General features: G+C 47.3%; 2 protein-coding genes across 2 annotated transcripts; one reads left to right on the top strand and one right to left on the bottom strand.

Annotated features, from left to right (window-relative positions):
* Nucleotides 1-59: 59 nt before the first annotated feature.
* On the top strand, nt 60-3,943 carry LOC127754233 (metallothionein-like protein 2A). The gene is made up of 3 exons (XM_052279725.1): nt 60-228; nt 2,550-2,627; nt 3,480-3,943. The coding sequence occupies exons 1-3, from the start codon at nt 164-166 to the stop codon at nt 3,601-3,603; spliced, it is 267 nt and encodes an 88-aa protein (XP_052135685.1). The 5' UTR covers nt 60-163; the 3' UTR covers nt 3,604-3,943.
* A 9,636-nt stretch (nt 3,944-13,579) lies between these two features.
* Nucleotides 13,580-16,508, bottom strand: LOC127760805 (uncharacterized). The gene is made up of 2 exons (XM_052285103.1): nt 15,326-16,508; nt 13,580-13,864 (listed from the first exon to the last, which is right to left on the bottom strand). The coding sequence occupies exons 1-2, from the start codon at nt 16,459-16,461 to the stop codon at nt 13,852-13,854; spliced, it is 1,149 nt and encodes a 382-aa protein (XP_052141063.1). The 5' UTR covers nt 16,462-16,508; the 3' UTR covers nt 13,580-13,851.
* Between the last annotated feature and the right edge of the window lie 952 nt (nt 16,509-17,460).

Genomic DNA, 17,460 nt, shown 5'->3' with positions numbered 1-17,460 from the left:
CCCTCCCTCTGTATAAGTAGCAACCCTCTCGGCCTCTCCGCCCCCCTTCCTGTGTGTGGTTCAGGTGCCCAAGGTGATATTCAGATTTTCTGAGTGCTCGTGTGTTGTGCGATCAGTGCCCACTGCCCAGTTCGATCGATCCGTGTTGATCTTTGAAAGAAAGATGTCGTGCTGCGGAGGAAACTGCGGCTGCGGATCCGGCTGCCAGTGCGGCAGCGGCTGCGGAGGGTAAGATCCGATCACCATCTTCTGAATTTCTGTTCTTGATCTGCCATGTATATCATCTGTCTAGTCTTGGTGTTGGTTAGATGAAAATTCGTTGGATCTCGGAAGGGATATTGTTCGTTTGCTAGGGTTTTTTGTGTGCTGTGATCTGTAGAGGATTTCTGTTTGTCCATGTTGTTGATCTTGGTATGTATTCATGACATGCATGTTGTATGTGTCATATGTGTGCCTCTCCTTGGATTTGTTTTGGATAATAGAACATGTTATGGACTCAATAGTCTGTGAACAAATCTTTTTTTAGATGGTGGCCAAATCTGATGATGATCTTTCTTGAGAGGAAAAAGTTCATGATAGAAAAATCTTTTTTTAGATGATGGCCATGCATGACATGATCTTTGTTGAGAGAAAAAAAAGATTCATGATAGGAGATTTTGATTTAGCTCCCTTCCACCGTTATAAAACGAGGAGCATGCATGCAGATGACTGATGAGGATCTGATTTCATTTTTTATCCCATCTTCTTATAACAGACAAGAAATAGGCTCTGAATTTCTGATTGATTATTTTTTGTCGGGACGGCCAAAGGTAGGCCGGCCCATTTCATTAAGATTGGGGAAAACAAAGTTTTAATTACAACAATTTCATTAAGATTGGGGGAAACAAAGTTTTAATTACAACGACATGAAGGATGTCGCGCCGGTCTCAAGCAAACTCAAGCCCGGAAAGAAAAGGAAAAAATGGGGCAAATCGGGATTACTCGCTAGCCTGGGAAAAAATCCCTGCTACCCTCCAAATTGCGATTTCCTTGTTGATCTCATTCGCTAGAGGGTCAACCGACTTGGCGATGTGTTGAAAGATCCTTGTATTTCGCTCTTTCCAGATAAGCCAACAAATTAGCATGAACAGACTATCGAAATCCGTCCTGTACGTGTTCTGAAAACGCCGTCTTGTCGCGATCCACCAATCTGCAAGCGGCCTGCCATCTTCCGCAGGGATTGCAATGTTAATGTTGCACCAACGTCTCAGCTTGCGCCAAACCGCCGCCGTATAATCACAGGACACAAGCAAATGATGGCAGTCTTCGTTCTCGCGTTGGCATAGGGAGCAAATGGCGTCATGCGGCCAGTTTCTCTTCGCCAGGTTGTCCGCCGTGAGACAGCGGTCCTTCAGTGCAATCCACATGAAGAAGCGAACACGCGACGACACCCTGGAGTGCCACAGCGTGTCCCCGTAGGAACAGTCCTCTGTCGCTATGAAAAATAGATCATACGCCGAGGCCACTGAGAAATTACCATCAGCAGTCAACTTCCATTTGATCGTGTCAGCCATCTGCTGCAGTGACACGTCGCGAACTTCATCCCAAAGTTGGAAGAATTCACCCAGAGCTTCATTGGACAGGGCACCTTGTAATCGGTGAATCCATCTGTTAGCAATCAGGGCATCAGCTACTGTCAGCTTGGCACGGCTCACATGGGAAAACAACACCGGCCACCTCCAGGCGAAGCAACCTTTCCCTGTCCAATTGTCTGTCCAAAACTGTGTGTCCACCCCATCACCAATGATGTGCTCAGCGACGGATCGAAAGATCTCTTCCACATCGCTTCCAGGACGGAAAGCTGCTAAGGTCCAGGGTCTATCCTTCTGCTCCAAGGATTTCGCAAGCCATTTCAACCGGAGAGCTTGACCGAACAAATTAAGATCTTTGACACCAAGTCCCCCTTTCTCGATGGGTGAGCAAACCTTTCGCCACGAGACTAGGCAATGCCCGCCGCTGATCTCTTCCTGTCCTTTTCCAAAGAAACCCGCGGCACTTCCGCTCGATGTCCTTAATCGCCCATCGCGGTAGCTGCAGGACTGTCATGTAATGCACCGGCAACGCCATTAGGACCGACTTGATCAAGCACAGTCGCCCATCAATAGACAGCATTTTCGGCTTCCAACCGGCTACCTTCTTTGCCAGCCTATCAAGGATCGGCTGGATCTCGGCCTTCGTCGGTTTCCTAGTGGAGAGAGGGAGTCCGAGATAAGTGATTGGGAACTTTTCCACTCGGCAGGAGAGAATGGATTCAACTTGCACATACTGCTGCTCGTCACATTGGATTGGAGTGATTGCGCTTTTGGAGAAATTGGTTTTGAGACCTGTGGCAGCCCCGAACAACTCCAGGATACCCTTGATGACTCGAGCTTCTTCAGCTGTAGGGCGGAAATACAGAACCGCATCGTCGGTATAAACTGAAATTGGTGGCAAATTCTGTCGTACGTTGAGGGGCGAGAGCAGTCTTGCCATCCTTGCCTGGGAAACTGATTGATTATTTGTACATGCAGATGCAAGATGTACCCGGGGATGGCTGAGGAGGTGACCACCACCCAGACTGTCATTATGGGTGTTTCACCTTCCAAGGGGTATGTGCACTAATCCTTTCCTTCTTCATATCCTGTACCTGTTGTTCATGGGCAAAATCCATGTGTTATATTACTGAATTTGTAGAATAGTATAGGGAGAGGGAAATATTATGATTATTGACACCTTTGTATTGAGTCTTAGGGATCACTATATATAGAAGTACATGGTGTAGAGATAAGAAAGAATTACGGATATGGAAGAAGTCCATGTAAATCAATCTTATCTTACTCTAACTACCATATATATACTTTAATAGAACAGAATTGAGTACCTCCATCTTTCTAGCTACCAACCTATTTTGTCAATTATCATATGTTTCCTGCCTTTTTTCCCCTTCTGAATCACAGAGAACAAAAGTACAAAACATTTTGTTGAGAGGCTCACTGCCTTCCATTTTACGTGTACGTATGACAAAATTGCAGCGCTAGCTACAGCCTATGAAAAACGACTAAAAACTTCATGCACGTTATGACAAAAACTCTCTCCTTTATCTGAAGAAAACGATTATGCCTTTTACTCTGAAAACTGCGTAGCAACAATCCAAGATCGTTTCATGTTTCGCTGAGTTCTACTCCCTTCGTTTTTAAATGTTTGACACCATTAATTTTTTAACACATGTTAGATCATTTGTCTTATTTAAAAAATTTTGTGGAATATGTAAAACTATATGGATACATTAAAGTATATATAATAATAAATCAAATGATAGGAAAATAATTAATAATTTCTTAATTTTTTTAATAAGACGAATGGTCAAATATATTTAGAAAAGTTAACGGCGTCAAATATTTAGAAACGGAGGGAGTAATTAATTACTGATCTATGGTTGGTTAATTCTCTGATGGATGCAGTCATGCCGAAGGGTTGGAGGCCGGCGCCGCCGCCGGAGCAGGAGCAGAGAACGGGTGCAAGTGCGGCGACAACTGCACCTGCAACCCCTGCAACTGCGGCAAGTTGAAGCAAGCAACCTCCTGATCAGGAAACCAAGGAGATGGAAGGACCTAGTACTGCTAATCTAGTAGTATGATCCAGTTACGAGTGATGAGTTGTTGTCACTGTAACTTTGTGTTTCCTCTGTGAGTTTGTGATCTAAGACCTGAGACTGAAGAAATGCATCCTAGTTAATAAGTGCTAAGAATAAAGATGTTTTGAGACATCTATGGCGTCTGTACGATGATAGTCCTTCCTCTCCAGTCTTGTGGTGTGTACGTAATTAAGAATGCAATGCTGTGTGTCATGTATGCTTTCTATCTAGTGAAACTGAACTAGTGAGTTGGTATACTAATTTTGCTTGTTTGCTTGAATGTTGCTTTAATGTGACTTGTGTCACTGGATGTTTATCTTGCTTGCTTGGATGTTGCTGGCTACACGAACTTCATCTGAAGTTTCATGCTGGTAAAGAATCTAGCTTTGAGCCTGCTTGGACTAATACACTACAAAATGGGCTGAGCCCATGGATTTGGTACCACATGTCTACAACTCTACATCGTGTTTAACCTCAGTGGGCTGGATAATTCCTTCATGTTTCTCGAAGGAAGAAGTACATCGAAGGTCCCTCGTCTTATACCTGATATTTGCTATCCTCATCTTATAGGCGGTTTTAGTTGTGGTTTTATTCGACGTGACAGTTGGTTCAGGGTGAGACCCATGTAGCAGGTGGGCGCGGGCAGCGGCCGGCAGGGGAGCAGCTGGGCGTGGGTGGCGGGCGCAGGCTGCGGGGGAGCATCTGGGCGCAGGCGGCGGGGGGAGAAGCTGCGCGCGGGCGAGCAGGCCCCACTACCCCACCGTCGCCACGCTGCTCACTCTCTCCGACGCCGTCTGCCACCACGGAGAGACCCGGGAAATCGCGCAGCTCCTTCCCGTCCTTGCCAACTCCGACGGATGAAGGACGACGGCGTCGAGCCTGATCTCGTCACCTACCGCCACCATCTGACCATCACCGCCTCGTTGCTGGCGTCCTGTCCCTTGCGGACTCCGTCTCCATCTTCATCACCTATTGCCACCATCTTCTTGTTGCCGCCTTCCGCGCCGCTCTAACGGGAAGAGCCCCGCAGCCACGGCGGTGGTTGGTCGCGGCGGCTGCGCCTGTCGCCCCCGCCCAAATTATTCAGGGGATCGCCATAATTCTCGTCACCAGCAAGGGATGTGCGTCGCCGGGGCTATGCCTATAAACAACTACAGGGACCAGCTCTACAGCTATGGAGATTCAAAGAGTTCGTGTAAGCTTTTCTGCAGCAAAGAATGCCAAATGCAAATACTACTCTGATTGTGCATGCAGGACACGGATGTCTGCTGATCTATGAACATACACATCCACATGAACAAAACGAGCTCGGCCACGAGTGCTTCGCCGACATCGCCAGAGGATTCATCCTGCTCATCGGCTTTGCGTGGCCATGTCCACCCTGGCGACGGAGAAGCTCTACCGCATGCTCGGCATGTACGAGGTGCTCACCGACATCAAGTCGGACCTCGAATCCCTCTTCACAGGATACGCGCGCAACTTCTTCTCCTTCGAGGTCACCAGCATCGTGGCCCAGCTGGGCAACACCATCCGCCATTTATCATGCAGTTTTGGATAAGAATAAGGGAAGGGGAGGGGAGGAGGCAGCGTCGGGAGGAGGGCTTCGTCGGGACGCTGCTCCGGTGCTCCCGTGTCACCGCCGTCGTCGCGTCGCCACGCCATCAGAGGCTGTTGCTAGTGCTCCTCACCCCGCCGCCCGAGCCTAGCTGCTCCCCTGCCGGCTGCCGCCCGTGGCCAGCTGCTCCCCCGCCGCCGCCCGTGGAGAGGGAAGGAAAGAGGTGGAGAGGGGAGGGAAAGAAGAGGCTGATGTGTAGGATCCGCGTGGGTCCCATGCTGAGTCAGCTGTCGCGTTGGGTAAAACCGGAGTCAAAACCGCCGAGGACTCAAAGTGATTCGGTTTTATAAGATGAGGGATGGCAAATACGGAGTATCTGGTTTTATGGATGGAGGATGATTTTGTAATCCGATGACAAAATGAGGGGCATTCGATGTACTTTTTCCATCCTCGAAATACAATCCAAATCGACTTGTTTGGCATTCGAGGAAGGGGATTGGGAGTTTACACGCGGGAATTGATGGTGAGATTAAGAGGGAAATTTGATTTTTAATCCCAATATCTTGTTTGGCAGAGGTGATGGAAATTGATAGGGAGTTTAGTTGGAGATTAAGTCATTAATGAAAACGGATGGCTGAGATTTGTTTAGGCAAAGTAAAGGAGGAATCCCTCCCAATTACCACCTCCTACCCAGATATTGAAAAGGAGAGAGTTTCTTCGTCAATTCTCCATCTCCATTCCACTAAAATTTTCATGTCTCCCAACCAAACAAAATAGTTAATAGCCTATCCCTCTGAACTTCTAATCCCTCCTAAAAACTTCCTCCAACCAAACAGGCCGAATGTTCCTCAAAATGCAATCCATATGTTCAGAGCTTGGAAAAAGTTCACTTCTTGTCCCTTAATTATGGATCGAATTTCCTTTACATCACTTAGCTGTAAATCACCACTCTTACGGAACTAAATTTTCTGACCTCCGCGTCGCCCTCTCGCGCGGGCGGCACGGAGGGTGAACCCTAGCCCTCGCCACCCCCTCCCTTTCTCTCCCACCCCTCGCCGCCGCCGGAGCGCGCCGCCGGAGTTCCGCGCGGCCAGCTGTGAGGGCGGTGGCAAGGCCTTTCCTCCGGCGATGACGCGACGGCTCTGAGCGAGGACGACGACGCGGCGTGCGATGGGCGGGCGACGGCGACGGCGATGGCGCAGCGCGAAGCTTCGGATCCGGCACCCCCGTGGCTGGATCCGGCGCCCTGCCGCCGGAGGCGAGCGTCACTGCCGTCCGCGGCGGTGTGACGGGGCGCGGAGGAGGCGGAGCGGCGGCGCTTGTGCTGGCGGCCAGCAGGGTGGAGGCCGAAGTGGGCGCGACGGTGCTGGCCCTCCCGCGGCCTGTCTGGAAAGGGGCGGCGGGGAGCGCCGGACCCGGTGGCCGGTGGCGGCTGGCGGCGCAGGCTGCAGCGGCAGCAGGTAGGCACGACCTCGTCGGCGCCACACCTCCCCCCCACCCCCCACTCGTCGGTGCGCGCGGCGCGGATAGCAACCTCTTCTCCTTCCCCTCCCCCTAGTATCCTCGTTTGTGTGCCCTCTCCCCCCTAGTTCCAAACATCGCTGGTGATCTTGCCCTTCAACTTCTTCTCAATCTGGCGTGCTTGTTTGGAAATTGTGCTCCTCTAGCCGCTTGGATTACAGTGGTTCTATGCCCTCCTCCAAAGTTGTCGTTGATGTTCTTCCTCTGTGAGAATCCCCTTGGCCATTTCCCCTTCTATTAGCCCCTGCTCGTCTTCACCCTCTTCCTCCAGATGTCCAGGACCGCAAGGATCAGTGTTTTTCCCTCCTTTGAGGCTTCCTTCCCTTGAAGGGCGTTGGAGAGAGTTGATCTAACAAGCAACTTGATAAAGCCTGATTGAAGAAGACTTAATGCGGGTGGCCTCGAGCCGCAACCTTCAGTGGCCCACCCTCCTTTGGGGCTTCCTTCCCCCAAAGGGCGTTGGCGAGCTCTGATACAAACAGCAACAAGATCAAGTCAGCTTCTTGATGGCTTCATGTGGGTGGCCTTGGACTTCAACAACATTCCCTTGGCCTCTCTTTTCTTCCGACATGCTTGTGGCTGTGTGAGGAATTGGATGTTGATTTGTTGGGGTTTAGCAGTAGGTTTTGGATTTTGGCAAGATGATTTTGCAGGTGTCATTCATCAATGTAATCTTTTAGGAGGTTTTCTTTCTCTGTTCTCTCCTCGTTGTATTCTCCGTGTATTCTGTTCTCCTATCCTCCAGGGCCCCTGCGCTTGCGTAGGTAAAGCTTGCCCTTCAGGTGGGGATTCTCACCCCCCCCGGTGATTTAGTAAAAAAAAAAACTTAGCTGTAAAACAGCTATTGAAACCAACGGAAATACAGTCCTTCCCGAGCACGTGGCGGTGACACCTGGTGGGGAAATTTAACTGTTTGCCACTTTTAGGTTTGGCAATTATCCAAATACCATTTTTAGGTTTGCAGTTATTTTTTTCCCTTCTTAAGAGGTGGTCTCTTAACTATTTGTTACTTTTGTCCACGTGGCATGCCAACTTGACAACCTATATTGAAGAACGGTGTGAGACCCACTCGTCAGTCTCTCCTTCCCCCTTCATCTCTCTCCCCCCCCCCACGTCCATGGTCCCCCATCGACGCCGGTACCGCCCCGCCGTCGACCACCGATGGCACAGCCTCACAGACAAGTAGAGGTGGGAGTGGAGGACGACGAGGGAGATGAAAAGGAGGAGCGTTGTCACCACGGCCGGATGCACTAGAACAGCCCAGGGTGCGCGGCGAAGACGCGAGACGACGTCTGCAACATCGCGCCAGAGGATTTGGGGTGACCACCGCTGTCGTGGGGAGGAGGTCGGCGTCGTCAAGGATGAGCGGCGTGGAGATTGCCAGCATGGGGACAGCACAACGGTGTGGCGCCGTCCTTGATAGGGAGGATTTGGGGTAGCCGCCGCTGTCGACGGGGAGAAGGTCGGCGTCTTTGAGGACGAGCGGCGTGGAGATTGTCAGCACGGGGATAGCACAGCTGTGCGGCGTCGTCCTCCTTCTCGTCATCCCCATCGTCGAAGGCCCAAGCAGCGTCTGGTAGGGTTCCAATGGTGGGAGGCAGCGAGGGGCCTCACAGCGTCGACTGCGAGCGGTGCCATCAGTGGTCGGTTGCGGGGCGACGTTGGCGTGGTGGGGCAGCGGAGCAGTGTTGGCGTCGATGGCGGCACAGCGGGGAGTGGAGGTCTGCGCCTCTGCAGCTTGGACCGGGCAGATGAGGCGGCGCCTCGGCGGCAACAGTGTCGGCTTCCATGGGGGCTGTGGACGCGTGGGGGAGAGATGAAGGGGGAAGGAGAGACTGACAAGTGGGTCCCACACCGTTTTTCAATCTAGGTTGCCATGTTGGCATACCACGTAGGTAAAAGTGGTAAATAATTAAGAGACCATCTCTTAAGAAGGAAAAAAAATAACTGCACACCTAATAAGGGTATTTGGATAATTGTCAAATCTAAAAGTGGCAAATAGTTAAATTCCCCCCCCCCCCTCCGGTGTGACGGCGAAGTGGCTCCCTGTTCAATCAAATCTCCTTCTAGATGTGCACAGCAAGAATGGTCGGCAGAGTCCAGAGTCCCAACAGCCAACACCAAAAGAGTAGGGGTGGAAATGAGCCGAGCTTGGCTCGGCTTAGCTTGTAGTGACTCGCAATAAGCTAGGCTTGGCTTGGCTCGTTTCCTGGCTCGAGCCAGCTTGAGCTAGCTTGCAAGCCTTCATGTTGAAACACCTCTTCATATATATTTTATAATTATTAAAAAAACAAGAACAAATTATCAACCTATAAAATTTAAATAAGTTTATACATTCAATTCTTTAAAATCTTAATGATAAATTTTAAGTTGACAAATAATAACTTCTTAAAAAATAATCGATATAAACACATGATGGCCTAGGCTTGCGAGCCAGCTCGGACTCGACTCATTTCAGCAACGAGCTAAATAAGAGGCTTGGGCTTGACTTGTTTAACTTACGAGCCAAGCCAAGCTCACCAAGCTCGAGCCAAGCCCGAACTGAGCTCACGAGCCTGAGCTTATTTTTCCACTCCTACATACGAGTCCAGAGTCCCAACACCAGACGAGCTCGAGCTCGCCGGCTCTGGGAGGTCACAGCGTGACAGGAGGTGCTAGCTTCGTTTTTCCCTTTTAAAAAAGTCATATTAATCAAATTTTCAAATTTAAAATGATTAATTAATCATATATTAATGACTCGGCTCGTTTTAAGTCTTAATCCCCTTAACACACCTTCTTAATCATTTAGCATTCCAGTCAATGTCAATTTTCCTTTCGTCGCCACGGACACACTAGTTTGTCCGGCATGTATAAGCTCACGGCATGTCGGCATATAAGTGCCACTTTTCCGGAAAACTCAAATCATTTCTTAAATGGATATCTTCTTATTTTTACATGTCACTTAAAAAAGTCATCAAGAAATTTTCAGAGGGATGCTGATCACTTGGGGAACCTGTTGGCAGACTTTGTGTTTGACAAGCTTCTGACAGAGGCCCTGCTTATTTCCCAAAACAAAAATTTTCTACCTATCACATTGAATGTTTAGACATATGCATGGAGTATTAAATATAGGAAAAAAACCAATTACATAGATTACGACTAATTTGCGAGACGAATCTTTTGAGCCTAATTATTTCATGATTTGTCAATGTGGCGCTACAGTAAACATTTGCTAATGACATATTAATTAAGCTTAATATATTCGTCTCACAGTTTTCTGGCGAAATCTATAACTTGTTTTGTTATTAGACTATGTTTAATACTTCGAATGTGTGTCCGTATATCCGATGTGACAACCAAACCTAAAAGTTTTCCCCAACTAAACAAGGCCAGATTTCACTCTTCAGGTTGGAAATTTTGAGTCTAACTAGTTTGTAGGGATGTATCATTGAGGTCCCTAAACTCTTAAATGCATAACCAGAGTAAAGTGCATTGGCGGTCCTTAAACTTGTAGGGTTGTGTCATATAGGTCCATAAACTCTCAAAATGCATATCCAAGTCTTAGAACTTGTCAAAGTATATCATCTAGGTCCCAAATTGACACATCCCCTTTAGGATGGCGCTGATGTGGCAATGCCACATGGACGTGACGTGCTCTTTTCTCTTTTTTTTTCTTCTTTTCTTTTTCGTTTTCTTCTCATTCTTATTTTTTTCTTTCTTTTGCACGGGTCACAGAAAGGAGAAGAAAGGGAAAAAAGAGAAGAAAAAAATAATGTCGCGTCATATCCGTGTGGCATGCCACATCAACGCCTCATAGGATCATAAAGGGGTTGTGGCGATTTGGGACCTAGATGACACACTATGACAAGTTCCGGTACTTGGATTTGTATTTTGAGAGTTTCGGGGCCTAGATGACACATCTCTACAAATTTAAGGACCGCCCATACATTTTACTATGTATAACCAAAACTTGTCATAACGTGTCATCTAGATCCTATGCACTTTACTCTCTCTCTTTTTTATTTTGCCCCCTAATTTTGTTGGTCTAGCTGTTTCTACAGTGGAAGGCTATGTTATCCTCATGTATATATTAACATTCTATTTGTTATCTCCTTGAAGAGATCAAGGTTTGGAGGGGTGGTTGTTACTTGTTACTTGTTAGGGCTTAGGAATTCAATTCATGTGCTGAAAGGTTTTGAAATTTATATACTGGGTGAGGTTGAAGGAGCAATTGTTTTTAACCAGTTTTTGGATACATAATCTCGTAGAAGTAATGTTGAAGAAATTTATGAGTCAATAAATGGTGAGGAGCAGGAATTCATATATATTCTGAAAGTTCCCTAAACTCTTATCTACTCAAACTGCTGCTGATTCTGCCTAAAATTCCAAGAAAAATTTGTAATATTTATAGGTGCAAAATGCTTCTTACTAGCGCTCATGAGCTCGTAAGCTCCCAACCATGTGAAAACTAAAGGAATAAATCCACTTTGACTCCCTCAAATATAGGTCAAATCAAATCCGTATCCCTTAACCGCAATACCAGATATCTTGACCCCCCCCTCCTTCCACTATTAAATCCAGTGCAAAATGACTCTCTCGGTGGTTTTGAGGATAGTTTCCACTAATATGGCTCGTTCACCTAGTCCAACCGGCTGAGTCAGCATGTGGGGGCCCATAAGTCACCCACTCTGCCACCGTCGAGAGACATGGGGCCATACAACTCCCTCGAGCTCCTTAGCCACCATTGCGCTACTGTCGACCACTGCCTTCTTCTCAATCTCCCACTGCCCGAGCGCCGCGCTACCCACTGTTGGTGTCGCCAAAGCCGAAATATATGGGGTGAGGGAGAGAAAGGGGTGGAGAAGGAAAGAGTGGGAGATGACATGTGGGCCTTCGACTGGTTGGACTAGGTCAACGAGCCACGTCGGTGAAAATCACCCTCAAAACCACCAAGAGAGTCATTTTGCATATTAAACTTGTAACTAGGTGTAATCGGTGTCATGTATGCAACAAACCGACGGGGACATATTAAACTTGGACCCCTATTCGGGTCTCCGCGGGGAGCGGGGACAAGGAAAGGACCATCTCCGCCCCCGCGAAAATTGACGGGGGCATGTCTTCTCCTATTTATGTCCCCGTGAAAAACCAATTGTAACCATCCTCGCTTCCTAATAGGTGAATTCACCACGAGAAAACGGTGAACATCTCTAGGCATGCCCCGCCACACCCAGTGAACAACACTCGACATGAGGAAGATGTCGCGCGCCAAACATTGGTGAACAGAAAGACTAACGGAGAACTGTGTTTTGTCAGTTTTGGGCCTGTTTAGTTCGCGAAAAGAAAATTTTTGGATGTCACATCGGATGTTTGATCGGATATCGGAATGAGTTTTTGGACATGAATAAAAAAGTAATTTCATAACTCGTCTGTAAACCGCGAGACAATTGAGCCTAATTAATCCGTTATTAGCACATATGGGTTACTGTAGCATTTATGGCTAATCATAGACTAATTAGGCTCAAAAAATTCATCTCACGATTTCTCCTCTAACCGTGCAATTAGTTTTTTTTAATCTATATTGCATTATTGCATGTGTTTAAAGATTTGATATGATCTTTTTGATAGAAAAAATTGGGGAAACCAGGCCTTTGTTTACCGGCGCAGGGAGTCACTATTCACTAGCACTGAAAATATGTCATCACCTCAGGGAGCCAAAAAAAAAGATTTAAGAAAAAGGGGATTTTTAGAGCACGGTTGGCACAAGAGAATTTTATTAAGATAATATGGAGTTCAAACGTAATAAAGTCATTAAACGGTTAGCAAGATTAAAAAGGTTGATATAGCTTGACTTAAAAACAATACTGATTTGAATTTCATTACTAATAATTAAAGATAAGAAAATTACATGCATATTCACTTGCAGTATGTAAGTAGAGAAATTACAATTTAAAATTACAAAGAACTACCCTGATCACTTTTCTTAGTAATACATTTTTAGAGCACATTACTCTCATGGAACATATGCAAATTTCAAAATCTGTCTGTTACGGTAAAAGAAGCAACTGGATCTGAATGGACCATGAACTTTGGCACTTAGCCCATGATGGCACGGAAGTTAACACACATCCATCAGTACAAAATCTGATTGTTTTCTCTTAAAAAAATGTCAACACAAATCTAGCAAATCCCCCAAAGAAAAATGCTACGAGAAGTGGACACAGGCTGACCGTACTTTAGCGGTCTAGCTAAATTTCCACCATTTGCCTGTTGCATTATTAATCCGCATCCATCGTTTGATTTTTGAAATATACTACCTCCGATTTTTAATAGATGGCACCGTTGACTTTTTCTTATATGTTTGACCATTCGTCTTATTTAAAAAATTTATGTAAATGGATAAGATATAAATCACACTTAAAGTACTATGAGTGATAAAACAACTCATAACAAAATAAATTATAATTATGTAAATTTTTTGAATAAGACGAATGGTCAAACATATGAGAAAAAGTCAACGGCGTCATCTATTAAAAAACGGAGGTAGTATATAGTTAAGGTTTTCTGATTGTAGTTTATTTTCTAAAACCATCGCTAAGAACAAATATAAAGTTTAACCAAATTTATTTTGTTGTTCTGTTAGTTTTTCCACGGCTTATGAGAAGTAAAGAAAACGATGAGGTCTAGGTTCTACACGGTGCGAATTCAACCTCGGGGCGACTGAACAAAATGTATATTTTGTCAAATAGTCAGCTACAAAAAAAAGAACAAATCCACCTTGCACCTCATATCATTGGGATACAACTTTTCCGCAGCAAAACACAGCTTTTATCTAGTTTCATCGCAATTCGTCCATTTCAAACAGAACCCGTGGCTTCACCAACGAATATAAGCATATTTATAAGGATCCATAACGATTCCATTGCTAGCCACAAATTACCATAAACAAGACAACAGACACCGGAGAAGTTGTCTAGTTCAAGCAGATGCATAACCAAAACCAAGTCAAATTTCGCATGAAACACCAAATCTAAAATTATAGCTGCTAAATTACTGCTGCTTTCACCAAACTTACATTCATCATAGTGGACAGTTTCAGTCCAAATACAGCCTAGTCTTGCCACTGTTCGTTCAAACCTTCACATGGTCATTCTGCTTCCCTGCATCAGGCAAAATAAGGATTCAGACATAACTCAGAACACAAGTTATTCCCAGCAAACAATAAAATAAAATAAGTACCATCATAGGTCATAGGTCTCATGACAATGAATTAAAATAAATGGTCAAATGGTTAAGAAATTCCAATCGTCACAAGAGATCGGGTGAAATTGCTTTATGAACCACCGAATTTACATACTGCAGTTCGGTAACATCGTACCATGAAAAGAACATATAAGGATTTCTTGTTCCAGACCGTGAAGCTACCTGAGTCCAGTGCATACTTTTGTAAAATATAAGTATTGTGTTGCGCCGTTTAACCAAGCACAGACTTGTTGACAGTTTAACTCAACAGAATAATCACCGGATATCAATCTAAGCTAACCATGAGGCAGACCGGTAACATCATACCATGAAAAGAGCATATAAGGATTTCCAATTCCAGACCATGAAGCTACCCTAGTCCGGTGCATACTTTTTTTGTGTTGCGCAATTTTAACCAAGCACGTACTTGTTGACGGTTTAACTCAATAGCATAATCACTGGATATCAATCTATGCTAACCATGGGGCGGACGTCCCATATGAACAGGTAGATATTTGGGTTACATTAGCAATGGAAACAACCTTAATCACAGCTTTTGATGATTTGATCAAGCGTGCCAAATGAAAGAGCCACAGCCAGATCTGAATCTAATCTAGAGCATAAATGCAGGATCGCAGTTGTATACAACAATTGTTGGCTTGTTAAACATAGTTCCAGATTAAAACTGTATTCGCTAGTTGCCTACCTAAAATAAAAAAAACTCAAATGTTTAAGCAAATATAATAGATAACCTAAGAGGATGATTACTACTCCGTAGTTAACTAGTACTTACTTTTGTGGGCATGTGTACTTTAATGGTGTATACCAGATTAATAAGGGTTGGGTGAGCACAGGGGATGGAGCACAGTCCCTAAGGAACAATACATCGAAGCAGATATCTACACTATCTTAACGACAGATTCAAGTGGTACAAAACAATTTTCAGTGAAGGCTAGAAAGCAACTTAATGATCAGTTATAACCTTTACAGAGTAACCCTCCCCCCCCCCCCCCCCCCCCCCCAACACACACGCACACAAAAAAAGAGAAGGAAATCCATGCAGACCATAAATGACCTTCATCCAGGTTGCCTAATACTAAACTGATTAGTCAGCTAATCAAATTCTCAAATGCAGCTTCCTGACAATTTGTCATGTCATAACTTGGGTGGAAAACTATACTGCATTAGTCAGTAAATCGAAATCTCAAATGAGGCTTCCTAACGATTTCTCATGTCACAACTTGGGTGGAAAAAAGGAAGACTGCATTAGTAAGCAAATCGAAATCTCAAATGCAGCTTCCTAAAGATTTTCTCATGTCATGGGACCTGATTGAGCAGCAACGTAAGGGTGTAAAGAATGGAAAGTGTTTGAAGCTTACATAGTTAAAGCAGCAACAACCGGAGAAGGATGAGCCAAATGACGAGTCCGATCAATAAGTTTGTAAATCTGTCTGTGCTGTTTGGTTATGACAGTATAATTATTGTCCTCAGTGTCATCCCCTCCAACCTGAGAGTAGGTGCGATGAACGATACGCGCTTTATGCAGCTTGGCGTCTGGACCAGGAGTAGCAGCAGATCGAACGTCGATGGAAGAGAAGATGCCCTTCCCCAAGGAGCAGAAAAGCTGCCCTGGAACAATGCCCTTGGACACCACGGGGATGTTGAGGATGGACAACTCCGTCTTGTGTGACCCTGAACTTGTTGGCTGTAAGGGGAAGACCCTGATGTCGTACACTGCAGCAGCACCGCCATTGGCTATGGAGCGGGCAATGAAGAGGTGGCCACCAAGGGGAACAGCCTTGCCGATGAAAGGCAAGTTGTTGGCGTCCACCATATCCCACTGGTTGGTGTCCATGTCGAAAGCGCAGGTGCCCTTGTCTTGCTGCACGGAGAGCAGTATGTGGGAGCCGACCACGGCGTAGGAGGCGACGCGGACCTCCGGCGGGTCACGGTACTCGAGCGGGTTGAGGCGGACAGGGAAGATGGGCGGCGGCGGCAAGTGGTGCCATCCCATGGTTCTCGCGTCGTGAGGGGCGACCAAGACGTAGTTGAGGTCGAGGTACACGAACCAGGGCAGGAAGTCGAGGCCGGGCACGACGGAAGGGGTTCGGGAGAGCGCATACAGCTTGCTGCCCCGCGGGATGAGGACGGGCCGGAGCTTAGGCTCGACGAGGAAGGGGCCGGGGATCTCCATCGAGGTCTTGGGGTCGTACACCGTGGTGAACAACTTGCCGCCGACGCCTACGATCCGGGGCCCGTAGCGCGACTCCACGGTGGCGAAGGACATCCCGCGGACGTTGTGAAGCACAAGGTGGGCTTCGCCGCCGCCGCCGAGCTCGACGATGGAGTGCGCGGGCACCTCCTGGTCATCGTCGTGCTCCACCGCAAGGTACACCGGCTTCCCGGCGGCCTCGCGAGGAGAAGCACGACCCAGGCGATTAAGCCTCAGTCCCACCGGCGCCACCGCGCCGTCCTTCCCCTTACTCCTCCTCTTCTTCTGGCTAGGCGTCGACATTGTTTGGTCTGGGACTTGGGATGGGGAACGGCAGCGGCGGCGAGTGCGAGTAGACAGAGAAAGAGGAAGGAAACCCTACATAGGCCGGGTCCTCCTCCTCATTGGCCCGAGTGAAACGGCCCATGCTCCGCCATGGCTTTTGAATCGGCAGTAAGTCCACTTTGACTCCCTCAAATATAGCTGCACCGCATATCCAACAGCCTCTCCAAGTGACTTTCCAAGCCAAATTTTAGCCATTATTATAAAAAAAAGTGGGTTAATTGGATCCATGCTATTGCAACTTTTCTAAATTAAAAAAATACCACTACTATTCGTCATATCAGCTACATATGCCCCTCGAAATTTCTAAAATTAGAATTATGTCACTCTAGTCACTTTTTCCGTCCTGCTCTCTCACGCCGTCTTTGTTCCCGTCCTTATCCCCCTCCCTCCTTCCCATCCTCCCGCTCCCAGGTCACCACCGCTGGGGACAACAGCACCACCGTCATCGTAGCCTACGCAAGGGTCGGCGGCGGCGGTGCAAGAAGACGAGGCTGGCTTGTGGTTCCTGTTCGCTCTCGCCGACTCACTGGAGAAGGACATCATCTCGGACCTCTTCTACGAGGCGCTCATCGCAGCGGTGGTGGCGGCTGCGGCTGCTGGCCCAGGCGCCGACAGCGACGGCGACAAGCATAAACCTACATCCACGACCAAACCTATGGAGTAATCCACACTTGAACACCTCGAGACCCCTACACCTTTTCCACCTCCCGGAAGCTTCCTCGCCCTCGCCACGCACGGTCGCTGACTGAGACGACGGCGGTGGCGGTGTCGCCGCATACAGAGACGGCGTGCCTCCCCATGAAGCCGCCCTTGTCGGTCGTCGGCCTCATGTAGGAACTGGTCGCCGCCTTCCTCGTCGTCCCCTTCCGTCTACGGTGCCCATCACCCGCTCGTCTGCCACCACCGCCGTTGCGGCACCCACTCTCCCTCACGAGCACCCTCTCCAACTCCCGCGTG

Source organism: Oryza glaberrima, chromosome 1 (assembly GCF_000147395.1).
Source record: "Oryza glaberrima chromosome 1, OglaRS2, whole genome shotgun sequence".
In the NCBI taxonomy this organism is placed as follows: Eukaryota; Viridiplantae; Streptophyta; class Magnoliopsida; order Poales; family Poaceae; genus Oryza; species Oryza glaberrima.
The sequence above is the reverse complement of the archived record's forward strand: the minus strand, read 5'-3'. Positions and strand labels throughout refer to the sequence as shown.